General features: G+C 41.7%; 1 protein-coding gene across 2 annotated transcripts in view; it reads left to right on the forward strand.

Moving 5' to 3' along the window:
• The first annotated feature begins 5,777 nt into the window (after positions 1-5,777).
• Positions 5,778-15,857, forward strand: part of sdk2a (sidekick cell adhesion molecule 2a) — an 85,103-nt gene continuing 75,023 nt past the window's right edge. For both annotated transcript variants that reach the window (XM_039825703.1, XM_039825704.1), the window contains exon 1: positions 5,778-6,183. In XM_039825703.1, coding sequence (XP_039681637.1) covers positions 6,030-6,183 — 154 coding nt within the window. In that variant the 5' untranslated portion in view covers positions 5,778-6,029. The remainder of the gene's footprint in view (positions 6,184-15,857) is intronic.

The following is a 15,857-nucleotide window of genomic DNA, read 5'->3' on the forward strand; positions in this document are numbered from 1 at the left end:
ATGAAAATCAATATGTCATTTTATGGTAAATCTCACAAATACTTTCAATAAACGGGTCATCTAATGTCCTGCAGCCATTTACATTAGGAAAGAAGAAAGGAGCAGTCTTTCAAGCCTCATTTACAGGACAGGATCACGCTGGTAATGTTTTAATCTCTCTCTATTGGGAATAATTTCCTAATGACAGTCGGCAAATGCTCTTGCAAGATATCTGTGAGAATCATCGCTGTCATTACTCAGTCTAACCAATTGTTAGTACGTCAAAGCCGTATGCTACGTTATCTTTTTGTTGATGTCTAAATAGTGATTGATGCCAGACTCTTTGAGAGCCAATTTCTCTCACTGACACTGTACAGTTGATGCAACTTAACCAAATGACATATACACCAACTTGCCGTGCAGTTTGAAAAGAATGAGTCACTCCTTATTTTATAGTCATCTCATTTTCACTGTGATTGTGTTGACAATAAGAAGGAGAGTGCACAGCAGAGCATTTGGACTGAATGCTAATTTTTGTACACCTTGTCCTTTCTAGACAGCCCAAACAATGCCCGACCCACATGGGAGCACTCCAGCTCTACCATATTAATTTACATTACACTACAGGTCAAACCTGAAAACTACATAAATCACTCTGTCAATGCTCAGATACTTGGGCATTTCAATTGGTTTAAGTTAGGCCAACTAATATGGTATAATGCCATCCGTACACGTGCGATAAGTCAAATCCATTGATCTGATTAAAAGCATTCTGCCCAATAATTCACCATGCTGGAATTGCAGACAATGTATGCAGACTAAGCAGACAATAGTTTAATCTCTGTGGGATCGACACAGCTGGGTCAAACCTGCTGTTTATACTTCAGAATTCTGCCCATGCTAGCTGTGAATATACCGGTGTTGGTTTTGGAAATCATTAGGTTTTAAAAATCTTTACACTGTGAAACTCCAGGGGCTGTTGTCACCCTGCCTGCTGCATTTCTCACGGGCAAACTGCAGCAATGCCAGGCTGTAATGGACACCTGGAAAAAGGCACCAAGTCCACAGAGACCCTTAACTTAATGTTATTAAAGCCAAGATATGGATTCTTCTCTATTTAGATGTTGGGTTGAATAGTTGCAACAGCATGGTACACACAGGAGACTTATTTCAGAGTGATGGCTACAGGGAAGAATTTCACATGCTAAAACCAGTGTGAAATCATAAGAAACCTCTGGCTTCTATATCTCTATTCATCCCACCTAATCTTCAGTGTGCCCAGGGTATTTTATAATGCCATGATATACCATGTCGGGGTTTATGGGCTAAAGGATTTAGCAGTATGATGTCATCAGCCAAAAGGCAGTCGAGAACTAGTGGGGGAAATTATTTTGCTCTGCATGTAAATAGCTGCTTTAATTACCTTCCAGCAGCCGAATATGAAGATGACAAAGATGACCTTTATCAGCCGGTGATCTAAAAACTAACAGGGTGCCCTCTAATGATTCTTCCTCCATTTTACATTTTTTATCTAGGTTTTGTTTACAGTGATCCAAACTGAGTTATTTATGAACTGCTTTTAATATGCAAGGAAAAACAAGCAGTCATAATTATTGATTAGTTGATTTGATTTATTTTGTGAGAAAATGCATAACTCTGCAGCACAGTGTGGTAAACATTGATTATTTCCCTTGTGATGCTGTAAACTACATTTTGTGCACTCTTTTCTACATCTCAAAATGACCATATGCAACAGTGAAAGTAAGTTCTTTATATGCTGTAGAGTGCTGCAGCTGTCACACTATCAGCTGCTCAGACGGAGCCAACTAAGTGAGAGAAAGGACAGAGAAACAAAAACACAATTTCTACCAGCACTGCTTTCTCTTGCAAGCTATTCATTCTAAACAAGGACTTGGAGAGGAAGTAGAAACAATAAATTGCCCAATCAGTGTGGTGAAGGTCAGGAAGTAACACAGGAAGGAGGAATAGTTCCGAACATAAAATAGGACACAACAATCACTAAACAAATGTCAAATTGTCAAGTAGCACGGTGGATTTATGAGAATAATTGTTTTGAAAGCAAACAGTCTGATAAAGAATTGGCCCTGGAGGGGCAGTTTACAGCATAATGTGAAGTCATAATGTAACTGTTTGACTCTGCATTGGCCATCAAATGTAATGCGAGTGCATGTGTATGTATACCATTTCATGTGCTCATTTCTGTTGGTGTATGGTGGTGTATTGCCCGTGGCAAGACACAGAATCAATCCCAATGGTGTTGCATCTTTCAGGTAGTGCAGTTTCTCTGAGAACTTGAATGAAATGCACCCTTCGCATCTCCAGTTTAAGACATTCAATTTCCAGCTGCTTCTTGGGGGCAGAATTCTGCAGTGGAAGATCAATGCAAAATGACTGGAAAATTGCTAATGTTATTTACATCAAAGTGAGACTGGAGGAGACCAATTATGGCAGTGATTCAAGGCAATATTCCTAAGTGAGTTGTCCCTTGGATAATAACCATAAAACATTCTGATATTATTAATATTCTAAAACCTACCCAGAATTGTTTTTTAAAAACACATACACTCGGATACCTTGACTACTGGTATTTGAAATGCTGTAGATGCTATAGTTAATACACTTGTCTAAAATCATTTATTTTGAAACTTAAGTTGTTATGGTGAAATCCTAAAAGTATCTCAGCTGCCAAGTCCAGAATATGCACAACGACTTGAAAATTTGCTTTTGTTGTGCAGTGAAAACAGATCTATTTGTGACATGATGTCTCTCTGATGTCTTTGCTGAGACACAGCTATGCATCTCATAGCAGCACTTGGGTTGTTCTTTCCATGTTTCAATTTGCAGTAGGAGTTTACCACTGTCTCAAGGAGCAAGAGCTGTGAGATGATCTGTTACTGCGGAATACATTTTATTTTCTCTGTGAGATACTATAGATGGGGTGTCACGACAGATGCAGCAACATTGTGCATTGTATGTGTGTATGTGTGTGTGCTGGCTCTTTTTAGGGAAGCACATCCACATTGGAAAATCAACAATAGCAACATGTGTGACAAATGGCAGCAGACAAATGGCAGCAGCGTCTACAGAGGAACACAAAGAGGAATACAACAGAAGAAAGAAGAAAGCTGAAGTAAATGGCTGGACTGTTTTCCTGTTTAAAACAGATAGACCATAGTAACTTTACCGTTTGATGTGATAGGCAGAGACTGGTAATTCATGGCCACTTTGTTTGCCTTTGCACTATCATGCCTGCATGCACAAGTGAGGCAGTGCATGGCCAATCCAAAATGAAGCTCGTTTCAATCAAGCCATTTCAAATCAGGCGAGCTGATGGAAAGAGAACAGCTTTCGAAAGGCCATAGTGCATTTCCCATTTCCTAGACCAACATGAGTATTTATTTAGCTGCAATGCGTGAGAGTGCATCATCGTCACAGTCCCACTGGCGGTGAACTGCAGGAACCTGCCAAACAACTGTCAGTGACCCTGAGAAACATCAGCTGCTTTGAACATGTTGGAACATTCAGAATTCCTGATGTTAGAGTTAGATAAAGACGAGTGATGCCTCTAAGGAAAGACTAATCTCCACAAGTATCATGTAAGTGAATGTCACATCTATCTTAACAAGTTATTTTTTTTTTATCTCAGATTCAGCCTTCAAGACTATCAAAACAATTACACTTGATGTAAGAAAAAAACCTCTTGAAACATGTTGTCTTCTAGGACAATAAGAAAATGTGACTTGTTAAGAGGTAGGTATAGGTTAAGATGTTAATAACTGAATCCATTAAGAACCCTTGCTGTACCTTTTGAAAAATGCCATTACTTCGTATAACACTTTTAGTTGTCATTTAGTTTACTTGTAATAGGAAGTGCTTTGTTTAAACACATAATAATGCATTTCCTTTGGAAATGAAAGACGTGTTTAAGTCAACTGGAGCAGTTCCGAGAGTAGATTTATAAATGAGGTTTTTTTTATATTCTGTGTAGCACTGTAACACACTGGGTCTCACTTGGCAAGTAAAAATAGCTATTCACATACAGTATGTATAAATGTCAGCTACACAATACCATATTGTTTGACACCAGCCTGTGGTGCCCCCCCCCCCCCAGTGTGGTTTGTGGCATCAGGCGGCCTCTGTTTCCTCTGCTGCAGAACAGTTATAGAGACGGAGACAGAGCACCTGCCCTGGTGCCTGAGCACTGTTCCCAGCAGCTTGCTAATGTCAACCTGCCTGATACGCACAGCAGGGTGGCTCCAAGACAGCAGCAATTTTCCACTGCATGCGAATGAGACTGGAGAGCAATCTGCTGGCCTAAGAGCCTCATAATCAGCACATCATTATCAGGAGGGGATTGGCGCATGGGGTGGCAGCGGGGTGAAGGGAGAGAAAATAAAGGGAGTGAGCAATGGATGACAACGAATGAGCTCCAATGAGACTTTGTAAGACATGGAGACAAAGGGAAGTTGGTTATTTGTAGAGCAAATGACAGGGGAAAAGATTCACTGTGGGACTATACAAAGCAGAGCATTAAAGGGACTGAGGTGAGGCAACATCCCACTGGCAGTCTAGTACCACCTCTGTTTAAACTATAACCAGGCTCTTTGAAAAGCAGCGACAGGCTTATTGCAGGTGGTAGCTTGGATGTTCCCTGTTAGTCAATATTACTCACAAAATCTAATGGCACACACTGGTATGTTTTTAAAGAAGACATATTGTGACAGCTCTTTCAAGCTTACCTTGCCCCGCATGCATTTTTCAGTGAGCTCAAAAGGAGCAAGGACAACAAAGCTAGCATCACAGCTCACATGTACCCTCCTCTGTTTCAGAAGTGCCCACCATTTCTGGGTGCCTTTTATCCTTAGTCTGAAAGAGGAAGCATTCTGATGGGGTGAGCAGTCACATATGATAACAGTCTTACATCCTTCTTGATCTCAGACTAATTTCTGAATCACATTAAATTGTCCAGGTAAGCTTTTTCCTATGTCATTTGTTTGTGTAATGGTTTGGCTGTTCTGCTTTTAACCACAACACAGAGCGAGGGCTAACTGGGGCCAATGCAGAACAAATAGATTTATAGTGTATCATAGCCTCACATTTACTTTAAGTCTGTGACCCAGTTAATGCTTTATCCTTTGCAGTAAACATCCAAAAACAGCTATTTGGAAAGATTAAGTTGTCATCAGGTAGTTTTGAAACCCAGGCGTTTAGCTTTTATGTGTCACCAATCAATCAGAGCTGTCTAAATAGACATTTCCTACCACCTTCCGCCGCGTGGTGGCAATAGCGTACAGAACACTTGTCCTGGCAGTTTGGCTTGGGTTTTGCGCACTGCTATGGTCTATGTGATGGTCAGTTCAAATAAAAACTGCCATAAGGACACAATGGCACAATAGAGGTCGTTTTAAAAAAATCAAGAAACCATTTTTAACCTCTGTAGGAAGGTGGACTGAGTCGATTTACACTTTTAAACAGCACCCACACCTGGGAGCTATAGTGCAGCCTTCTGCTGGTCACTAATGAAGTGCCTTGCTCAATGACAGCTGCAATGGGAAGGTATTTAGAGAACAAATACACAAATAGCTGATCTTTTTATTTGATTTTAGAGGACTACACACTTCAAATGTCAGTTTGAGCAAAAGCTGTAATCTATACACCACATGAACTTACAGTATCTGTGTGGCCACCATCTCGTTTTAAATTCATTATTTTTATTTCACTAATCTCTCTGTGATACATTTAGTGGTTATTCGGAGCAGTAGGAAGATGATGTCAATATTCCGTCTCGCACACTTGACAGCCGAGCAAATTCAATTGGACTGACTCCGCCTTGCTCATGCGGGACTTGTCCACAGGCTTCTCATACTACCGCGTGCCTGTCTGCATGCCCGGTGCTTTCTGGCGGAGTGAGCTCTCTCCACAATCCCCCAGTCACTCACCCTCATCACCAGTAGGCACTCTGACGCACAGGACCAGCAGCAGCGGCAGCAGCCAGGACTCTTCTCGGGAGCGTGTGGCCACCGAGCAACATGTCCCCAGCGTGGAGAAGGGGAAGGCGCACCGGTGGCTCGACGGTGGCGCCGTGGACCATGGTTACAGCTGGACGGACTGGACAGGTCGGACAGGTGTGGGTCTGTTGGATTCTGCTGTCGGCGACTTGTATGCTCAGCGCTCGGGCTCAAGGTAAGATGCACAACTCAGATATGTTTTTCTGTTCACCTAATGTTGTTGCTGGAGGCGACCAGAGAAGCGCACAAGAAAGTATATGGTAAAGCTGTATAGTGGCAAAGAGGTTAGGCAAAAATATTAGGCGATCAAAAGCTTTTCCAAAATTGACATGCTTTTACAGATGTGGTCCAAACTTAGACCAGTTAAAGCACAATGCCTGACAAACACTAAATGAGATTAAATTAGTAAATTGTTAAATTCATTTCCTCCAACAACAGCGTGTAGAAACTGTCGGTTTCGCCTCCACCACATATTCCCCATTGTAACTACAAGGCCACTTGCATGTTCTGCTCCAAAAGCTCTAGGAGCACAGCCAACCTCTGCACAACTGTGCACTAATATTTAGAAGCAAATGTTGGTTGGTTTAAATGAGCCTATACGATTTGTCATTGTGAGCAATTTTAAATGCATTAGTCACCTGATAATCATTATGATACAGTATATTGCTCTAAAATGCTCTGTGTCTGTAACTTTAAATTTTCTAGATATACTATTTTCATAATATTTAAAAAAAAGCTCCAACGTGATATGTAAAAACAAAAAAGACCAGTGGCCCTGGATGAGAAAACTCAAAACAAATAGTTTCACTGTTTGGAGCCCTTCCTGCCTATATGCGACCTTAATAGCAGAACCATTCATTAACTTGTATGAATATGACTATGGAACAATGAAGCATAGCTGTTATTTGAAGGTTGTGTTACATTTGCCTAATGTACATTTTTGCACTCTCACTTGCAGTCAGTGTGAAAGTAATGGAGCAGAATGAATATATCACAACATGTAGGGTTGATTCACATCCAGCACATTCAGAAATATGTGGATAAAGGTGTGAACATGATCTACACTAATCATACAATTACTGTGAAATTGGTACGACTTGTCACTTGCCATCATCAGTGGATGACATGTGCTTCTTGACCAGTGAGAAGGTAATACGCTTGAGAGAAAAAGCCTGCAAGAGCAAATCTTTCCTGCCTCAATATTTCAGAATTGGAAAAGCATAACTGCCAGTTGTCAGATAAACTGAAGGTAAGTTGATTAAGGACAAAATATATTGTGTGGGCTTACTGAGTTATCAATTTCATCAGCAGTCGTGATGTATATATTCACATTACTGGCATTCAACTTCTGCTTCAGATTCCAACCACAGGGTCATGGTTTTTATTAGAGACTGTCATGTATAACCACAACAGAAAGACGCATGTTTGACGTACAAATCCTTGCGGCATTTACTTCATTAAGTCCCAAAGGAGGGGAAAAAGTCTTGTATTGGAAGTTGACTCATATGAGAAGTGGCTTCTCTATGCACTCCCCATCCTATAATCACAATGCTCAGTGCACCAAAGTGCTAAAAGCAGCGTAATCCCTTTGCTTGTTTGTCTTTGAACAGGTTGCATTGCTAAAGTGCTCCCAACCTTATCTGAAAAGAGTCTCAGGCGTCTCTTATTATGCAGGGCACAGTTCCTTTAGCTGTTATTACCATCCTTTTCTCGAGCAAACATGCGTGGAGTATGTGAGGATCTGTTGAGTGCTTCAAAGCTACTTCACAGGCTTTTACCTTTCCTCCCCAAACAGACCTCTTTCTCATCTTGCAGTTGGTATTCAGGCCCCTTGAATGTTTCCGTCTGCGCATTAGCATTGGTGAGAGATTCACTCCTCTGTTTGCCTGCTCTTTCAATTGCGAAGGACCTCCTCTATCCCTGCTTTAGGTCCTTTAGTGAAGACGCAGTTGCAGTCTTTACAGTGGGTCCTCTGACAAGCCAGAGGTCTTGTTCTTCTGAAGTAGGAAGCCAATATCATCCTCATGGGACATCCATGTGTGCAAATGACTGGCAGTGTGGCTGTGCCTTTGCCTGTACATAAAGTTAGAGATGCTGTAGTCATTCCCTGAGGATGTCATAAATTAGGTGACATACAGACACACAAGGTCCCTAGGGAACCGGAGGTGGCATGTACTTGTTTTTCAACAGGTTCCTGCTGAGGCTCCTGCTGTGTTTAATACTGCTGGCTGCTCCAGTGCACAAGAGGATACCTGATAGAGTCCACAAGGGAACCTTTCTCCTGCCGCAGGCTGCTCTCAGCATGCCATTTTTAGACTTATTAAGACCCCCTCATCGAAATAGCAAATAAATATGTGAGGTTTTGTCTATCTTCGCCTCTTAGCGGTCTCTGTATCTTCTCACCCCTCCTCAAAGACTCCGTTGCTGAAATCTACCCGTGTGTCTTGTGAGTGACTGTGTTTCTATGTGCATCTTGTTGTGTGTGTGTGTGTGTGTGTGTGTGTGTGTGTGTGTGTGTGTGTGTGTGTGTGTGTGTGTGTGTGTGTGTGTGTGTGTGCGCTTGATGACGCTTATTGTATGTTCCTGTCTATTGAGCTTTAATCTAGCAGCATGGACATTCTGCCAAACGGCAGCTGCTATAATTTTCTGGACGTACGTTATTATGCAGCTTGACAGCTGTCAGGCATTTTCAAATCTTTAAATCTTATGATAATCCACCATGCTTACAAAAAAGCATTTGTTTAAAACACTCTGAATCCTTGTGTGATTAAAACTCCCTGCTCTAATGCGGGCACCAGATCATAATTCATCTACATCAGTGACACACCAATACACACCCGCACGCAAACACATCTACTGAAAGATAGAAAAATCAATGTGTACAAGATTACACAACTCCATCAAGAGAAATATAAGACAGTTTTAATAGAATCAAAGGCATCTCTTAGTTCCAACAAAGACTGATGACAAACCAGATCATCTCCGCCCACACGTACAACACTCCATCACAAATAATAGAAAGCTTAATCTGTTTTGCATGTAGCTCCACAAAAGTAGACCTACATACTCACATTGATGCCACATTGGCCTCAAGCATCTGATTTTAGACATGATAACAAATCCTGAGCCATATGTGAGGAAATCGTTGCGTTTTCCTAATCTTAAAGTCTGGGCTGTCGTACCCTAGCAGTGTGGTTGACATATCCGGAAAAGTCTGGCGGTACGCGGACATCCAATCGAACTAACACAGCTGCAACGAGAGTCTATGGATGCAAAGCGACCCATGGCAGTGGCTCGTTCTTCGGCTCAGCGTCTTCAGGGGACATGCCCCCAGCGTCTCAGAGCAGAGAATATTGCTTATTTTTTGCACGATTTTGAAACCTCATTTTATATACTTGGCCATTTTTTTAATCATTCAAATTTGGCGGGTGGTTAATAACACATTTTCCTATGGTTTGACAGACACTATTATTTTTGCTTTACCAGGACTTTAAAGCACTTTCATCACATCACAAGTTCCATATGGTGCACAGTGATGTGGGAGTGCTGTAACATCTCAGCCACCGTACCATAATTACACGCAGTGCATATTTATGATATATGTATCTACCCTGTTCGGTGAAATGTAGTTAATTAAACATGTTCACTTCTCCAGAAAGCTAACAGATGTCTGCTGAAATTTGGACTAAATGCTTGTTTTCTTCGCAACATGGCTCATGCTCAGAAAGACCAGCTAGTGGCTTGCACAGCCTCAGGTGAAACGTGGTGGCAGCCTGGTTTCCAATTCAGGCTCCTTGTGTGTCTTCAGCGCCTGCCTCCCATGTCTGGCTGGTTGGCTGCTTTTTCTCTGGCTGCCAAATGCTGTCTACACATGTTTATTCATGTTGCCACAGGATGCTTTATTCACCAAGATGGAACATATCACAGCTGAATTAGAAAAAGAAAAAACAATCTGTGCTCACTGGCAGAAACATTTGAGATAAATTAATGAAAACGCCCGGTACCTTTTTTTTTTTTAAATAATAACAATGGTAATGTTTCAGAAAAGAAAGAAAAGTGCCTCGAACCTGTGTAAGGGTGACAAATGATTACGATCTGCTTTATTGTTGAAGAACAATCGGGCCGCTGTGCTGTCATTGTTTTTTAGCTTAAGGAGGCCTTTAATTGGCTCAGTCGAGCAGCAAAACTGTGTTTATAGTTCATAATGGAAATGTAATCAAATTAACTTTTACCGCAGGGTTTTGGCATTCACCCCTTGCCCAGTAATTGCCATTTGCCCGAAGGGCTATGGTAATGACTATTTGCATGGAGCAAAGAGTCCTATCTCCCACCATGAGTCTGTCATGCTGCCATATTAGAGGAGCTGGCTGAAATGATTACTTACTATGCAGGAGTTTAGTTTTGCTGTGCTAGGGTTAAGTACTTATCACTATGATATGAGTTTATGTTGAGAATTATATTGGCTAAAGAAGGCCCACAGTAACTACATGTTTTGTTATGATAGGCTGGAGAATTCAAGGTATGATGCAACCTGTGGGGTAAGACAAGATCCTAACCCTAAATGTTATGCAGACTGATTTTCTTTACCCACAGACAGCCTTTCTTTGTCCTATTGATAAGGAAAGGAAAGGTAAAGGCTTCTCAAATTAGATTTTCCAATACTAGCAGCATTGACTGAGGAGGCAAGTCCTTCTTTTGGGGCCAATGTTAATCATAGCTGAGAGTGGTTTTGTTTCCATGTCTCCTTGTTTACTGATGAGGCTAAGGGGAGAAGCGCTGCAGGGGGAAGAGACATATTCTTCACATATTAATTCTCCTGGTTAAAAGTCTAATCAATCTGACACAGGACCAGGAGGCACCTCTTCAACTATCAAGAACAAAAAGAAATGTCAGGCCCTGAGCTGTGACTGGGAATGAAAAGGAAATGACCTTGTATGGGGGGGGGGGGATTCAAATTGGCACTATTCGTTCAATTTGTCTAATATAATTATGTTATATTATATATATTTTGGTAAAGTTCTGTTGTGCATGCTGCTTCATCAAAGCATCATTCTAAGGATCGATTTGAAAAGCACTCAAAATGGTGTCATTACTTTCATCCAGGGGAAAGAGGGATTGTGCTAAGGCAGTTTTCTTGGACCATACATCTGTCTTGAAGCCCCCAAGTTGTTCCTTGTAAACATTTAAACAACACAAAGGCAACTCAAGGAACACTGTGGTGAGAAACAATGCCTTTTTACAGCATAATGTGCACACTGAATCTCTGCTCTCATTCGGCTTGCCCCTCCTGGGGACTGGTGAGTGTGTTCTTGTGTTGTGAATAAAATGGCAAAAGAGGCAAAGAGATAGAGAAATGGTGGGGGTGTGGGTTCCATGTTTTGTCTCCCTCTCATAGTAAAAACAACTGTTGGTGCCAATCCATTTTTCTTTGTACTGTACATTCACATGAAAGAATTCACATCTTGACATTGGGTTCCATTCTTCTACTGACCTCAAATTAAGGCAGTCACAGCAATTGGTTATGTTACCTAACCGCCAGCAGCAAGTTTCCCCGCAGGAAGTGATGACATGGATAAACAATGTTGCTGTTTCACCTAATACAGAAACATGTAAAAGGAAATATAAGCGAATCTGATTAGCAAGCCCACGACATATGGAACTGGATAATACTGGAAGAGAATATTTTCTTTTTGCTTACAGTTCTTCTTCACTGCCTGCTTGTTTGACTATTAAAGTTGCATCTTCCTTACCTTGCACGGCAGCTGGATTCTCATGATATCACGAGATCACGCAATTATCGCAATGGCTACGCGAAAGACAGATGGTTCATCTAATCACGTGCCAGGTATTTTTTTAAAGCGCCTGCCCTTTTTCAAACAGTTTCCAATGACGGCTTCTCATTTGGTTCTGTGTAACAAACCATCTGGTACGTCAGGTTAGCATCTTCCAGCTGATACTGCCAACTTTAACTTTGCTGTTTGAAGAGAGCATTTTTTGTTTATGTGCCATGTCCCATGCATGGAGGTGGGGTCAGGGGTCAGCAGGTTGGGCATTGGTGAGCGGATAAACTATTTCAGTTCATGGCAGGTCTAGAAAGCAGAATCGTCCGTGCTCTCCATCTGCAGGGCTGAGTTTGCTGCTCCGGCTGTGCTTGGCAGTAGGCCTACCAGTCCCACTAGGGGCCCTGGCGAAATGCCTCAAGCTGCATCTCAATGCCGTGTGCTCAGTATTGATTAGGACCAGAGCTGACTCTCACTCCCCATTGTCCTGTTCTTGGCCACATGGGATTCCATATCATGTTTGATATCAATTTTGTTCTGCAACACCTGGTTTCTTCCTCACAGTGCTCCACCTTTACTGTAAACAAATGGCTTGCAACTCCAGGCAATGTCAGTGTGGATGTTAAAACGCGGAACATGCAAAGGCATCAAGTGAGATAAATCTTAAGAAATTCCAACCGACAATCTCATCCAGCAGTGTGTTTGTCTTTGCTGATAAGGAATTCTCGTCTGGTATACATTGCATAGAGTATAGCTTGATGTCATTTTAGTATGGCAACACTTTAATGTATAATATAGAGAAGTACATGTAACACACACCAAGGGTTGTATTAAAGTGCTGATCACTATAAGTAAACTTGAAAGAAGGAAAAAAGGTTGCACACTCTGGCTCCATATGCATTTCTCTTTTATTTAGATGATGTTTCGGCCCTCAGGCCTTCTTCAAGAGCAACAATCATGAAGCGCTTTTATGTACACATATCATTGATCACTGTCCTTGCCTCTAACATCAGCAGAGTGTCAGTTCAGAAGTGTGATGGTGATGGGAGCTGACAGTGGCTCATGTCACATCTGGATTCCCTTTCCTTGACCTCTCAGCACAAGCCATGAAAGTGCTTCAGGTGCGAGACTAAACCATATGGTGGGATTCAACCATATGTCAAAGCCCAGACAAAACCTTTGTCCAACACTGTATGGAGGCCTGCTTTCTTCTCCTAAGGCACATTGCATGTAGAGAGATATTTACAGACGTCAACCTGATGATTTCTGTTGGAAATCTTTTTTTTAACCTAGTCACAGGTATGAGGGCATTATTACAACTACATTATCTGAGAGCTCAATGATGGATGACATATTTGATTACAATCTTCTCTACCGATAATGATCATTACATATTATTTCATGTGCTAAAGAAAGAATTGACTGGTGAGATTTAAAGTACTTAGACAGAAGATAGAAAATGAACAAAGGTTCCAGAAACAGGGATGGTCCGAGAGCTTGACTGCTTGACTGATACAAATTATGTAGGTGTGCAGTACATACAGAAATCAATACAGCACAGCAGCTCCTATTTAAATCAGCGAATTGAGAAACTTGTGTTCACTCTTCCTCTACATGGTTACAGGATTAATTGATGCAGGGCCACAGAGAGCCAGTATTTGACAATGGAGCATGATTCTGCCAATACACAAATCAAGTCCATCATGTGTTTCTGCCTGAAATGATTTAGGGTCGTTTTGGGAGAGCTCCTCAGAGGTTAAGTGGGAAGTCTGTGGGACTTTGCACCTCTGAAAGCAAACAAAATGGACAAGGATGAAAGAAATCCTGTGCAGATACATATATTTATTTCAATTTCAAAGGCAGCTTGAAAGAGGAATACAATAAAAGTGCCTTTGTTGCTTAAATGCATGTTAGCAGATACACAAACGCACACAGCAAAAGAGTGCATGTACACCAATAAGCAAACACATTTACCTACTCTGACGCATGCACCTGCAAACACATGCGTGAATTGTTTCATTATCGCTAAATGGAGCTTTCTCAAAAGACCAAAACAGTGTGTGAATGCTGTTTTCGGCACGACTAATGAAAGTGGGGCACAGCCATGGTGTCTCGTGTGAATAGACAAAATCAGAATCAGCTTTCTCAGTGTGAAACGTCATGCTCTTATGGTCCTCTGTGCAAAATACTTTCCAATTTAACTTGTCCCCATGCCATGTTGCAGTCGCTGCCAACTGCAGTGAGGTGATGGAGAAACGGGAACAGAAAGAGAAATGAATATTGCTATGGACATTGTGAGGAGGCAATAGGTGGGGGGATGGTAGAGTGGGGGCTGGGGGGGTATTGATGGAGGAAAGAAAGGATAGCGCTGCATCAGTGGGGTAGAGATTGCTGTGGTATACAGTAGCACAAATCCTAAATTCTGTGCAGATCCGACGGTAGCTAGGAAACAGCTGACAGTAAAATGGGGGGATCAAAGGGATTAGTGTGCCCAGTTTGAGCCCAAACAGTAACCCTTCCACTTCTCCCTCTGCCAGCCTTTTTATACATTCACCCCTGCATTTCAGTGGTGTGCTCGGCCCGTTAGACACAACCCATCTCTGGTTATCCTACCCTGAGTCTAATTGTTTAATTTGGAATGAGTCTTTTTACACACTCTTTAGCTCTTTATATATTCTTACAGAAAGGCAATGTGTAGAAAAAGGTCACTCTTTCAATTTTAGAAGTGAAGTAGGCAGAGTGGCAAAAAACGTCCCCGCTCGAACACAGCAGGGCTCCAGAATAACTTTTTTCACTAGGAGCACAGTGACCTCCAACTGAAAATTTTAGGGGCGCAACCAGAAAATGCAGGGGCACACACCGTAAATCAACATGCTAACCAAATATTCACATTTCTACTAATTTCTACTGTATTACTAATACATACTTTGATAATAGATGCAGAAATTAAAATGTTTCAAATTCAGTGTCACATTTTATTGTGCACTTTTGAAGATGCAACATAGAAGGTAAACCGACAGCACCATCGCTGTCATGACAGTACAAATATAAAAAAATATATACCATACATTCAGAATAAAAAAAGTGCTTAGTAACAAAGTGCTTAGTAACATTTTGGTAATTTCACAGTTAAAAACAATACTTAACAAATGCATGTACATAACATTAGGGGCACTGGCCAATAACACTCCAGTAGAACAAGTAGCTGGCTTTTGAATTTGGTGAAGGGTAGTTCCTCCTTAGCAACGAAGTAGGCCGTGTTAAATTTCATGAAAATCATCTCTGCCTCATCTGCACTCTGATTTACAGCCTCTTGTCTTCTAAAAGCAACCGTCAGTGGCGTTGCTTTTTCATTTATTAACATGTCACAGCATACTCTATGCTTGAGGCTAAGATTGTGTTTAACTAGTATCTTGTGCTTATACTGCGAAGTGCCTGGCTGCACTGACGGCAAACTTTTTGTTACACGCAGTTCATGGAGTTTGTCTCAACCAGCTGAATTCTAGCAGCCAGACGTCCCGAAAATGGTGGGTTCGGGCCTTTTTCGCCACACAAACCTCTGACTCTGAATCATTATCCAACTGTGACACTGTAGACTCTGGCACTAACACACTAGCCGCAGGTCGGAAGAATGAGTCAATAGTTTGCTTGCTCATTGTTCAGATGCACATAGCAGGTTGTGATATCTGTCTCCTTCCCACAGATGTTTATGCGTGCTCGATTATCTCTAGGACCCTCCCCCCCTCCACACATTAGCCACTTGCAGTGGCCATTCCCTATCCTTCTCACACTCATTCGCCTGCCACAGATTCTGGATTCATTGACTTTTAACGTGTAAAAAAAAAAAAAAAAAAGGATGCAAATTAAATTTACTGGTCGCACATGTGCAACTGGATGTGTTCAGTCGCACACTCTCAAATTTTGGTCGCAGTGTGGAGCCCTTCACACACACACACACACAGACACACACACACAGTACAGAAAAGAATACAAATGCCTACACACAAGTAATCCAGACAAAACAAAGCCATCGCATCTGAGGGAAGAGGATGCACATGTCAGACGCAAT

The sequence above is a fragment of the Perca fluviatilis genome, chromosome 15 (genome assembly GCF_010015445.1).
Source record: "Perca fluviatilis chromosome 15, GENO_Pfluv_1.0, whole genome shotgun sequence".
Taxonomy (NCBI): domain Eukaryota; kingdom Metazoa; phylum Chordata; class Actinopteri; order Perciformes; family Percidae; genus Perca; species Perca fluviatilis.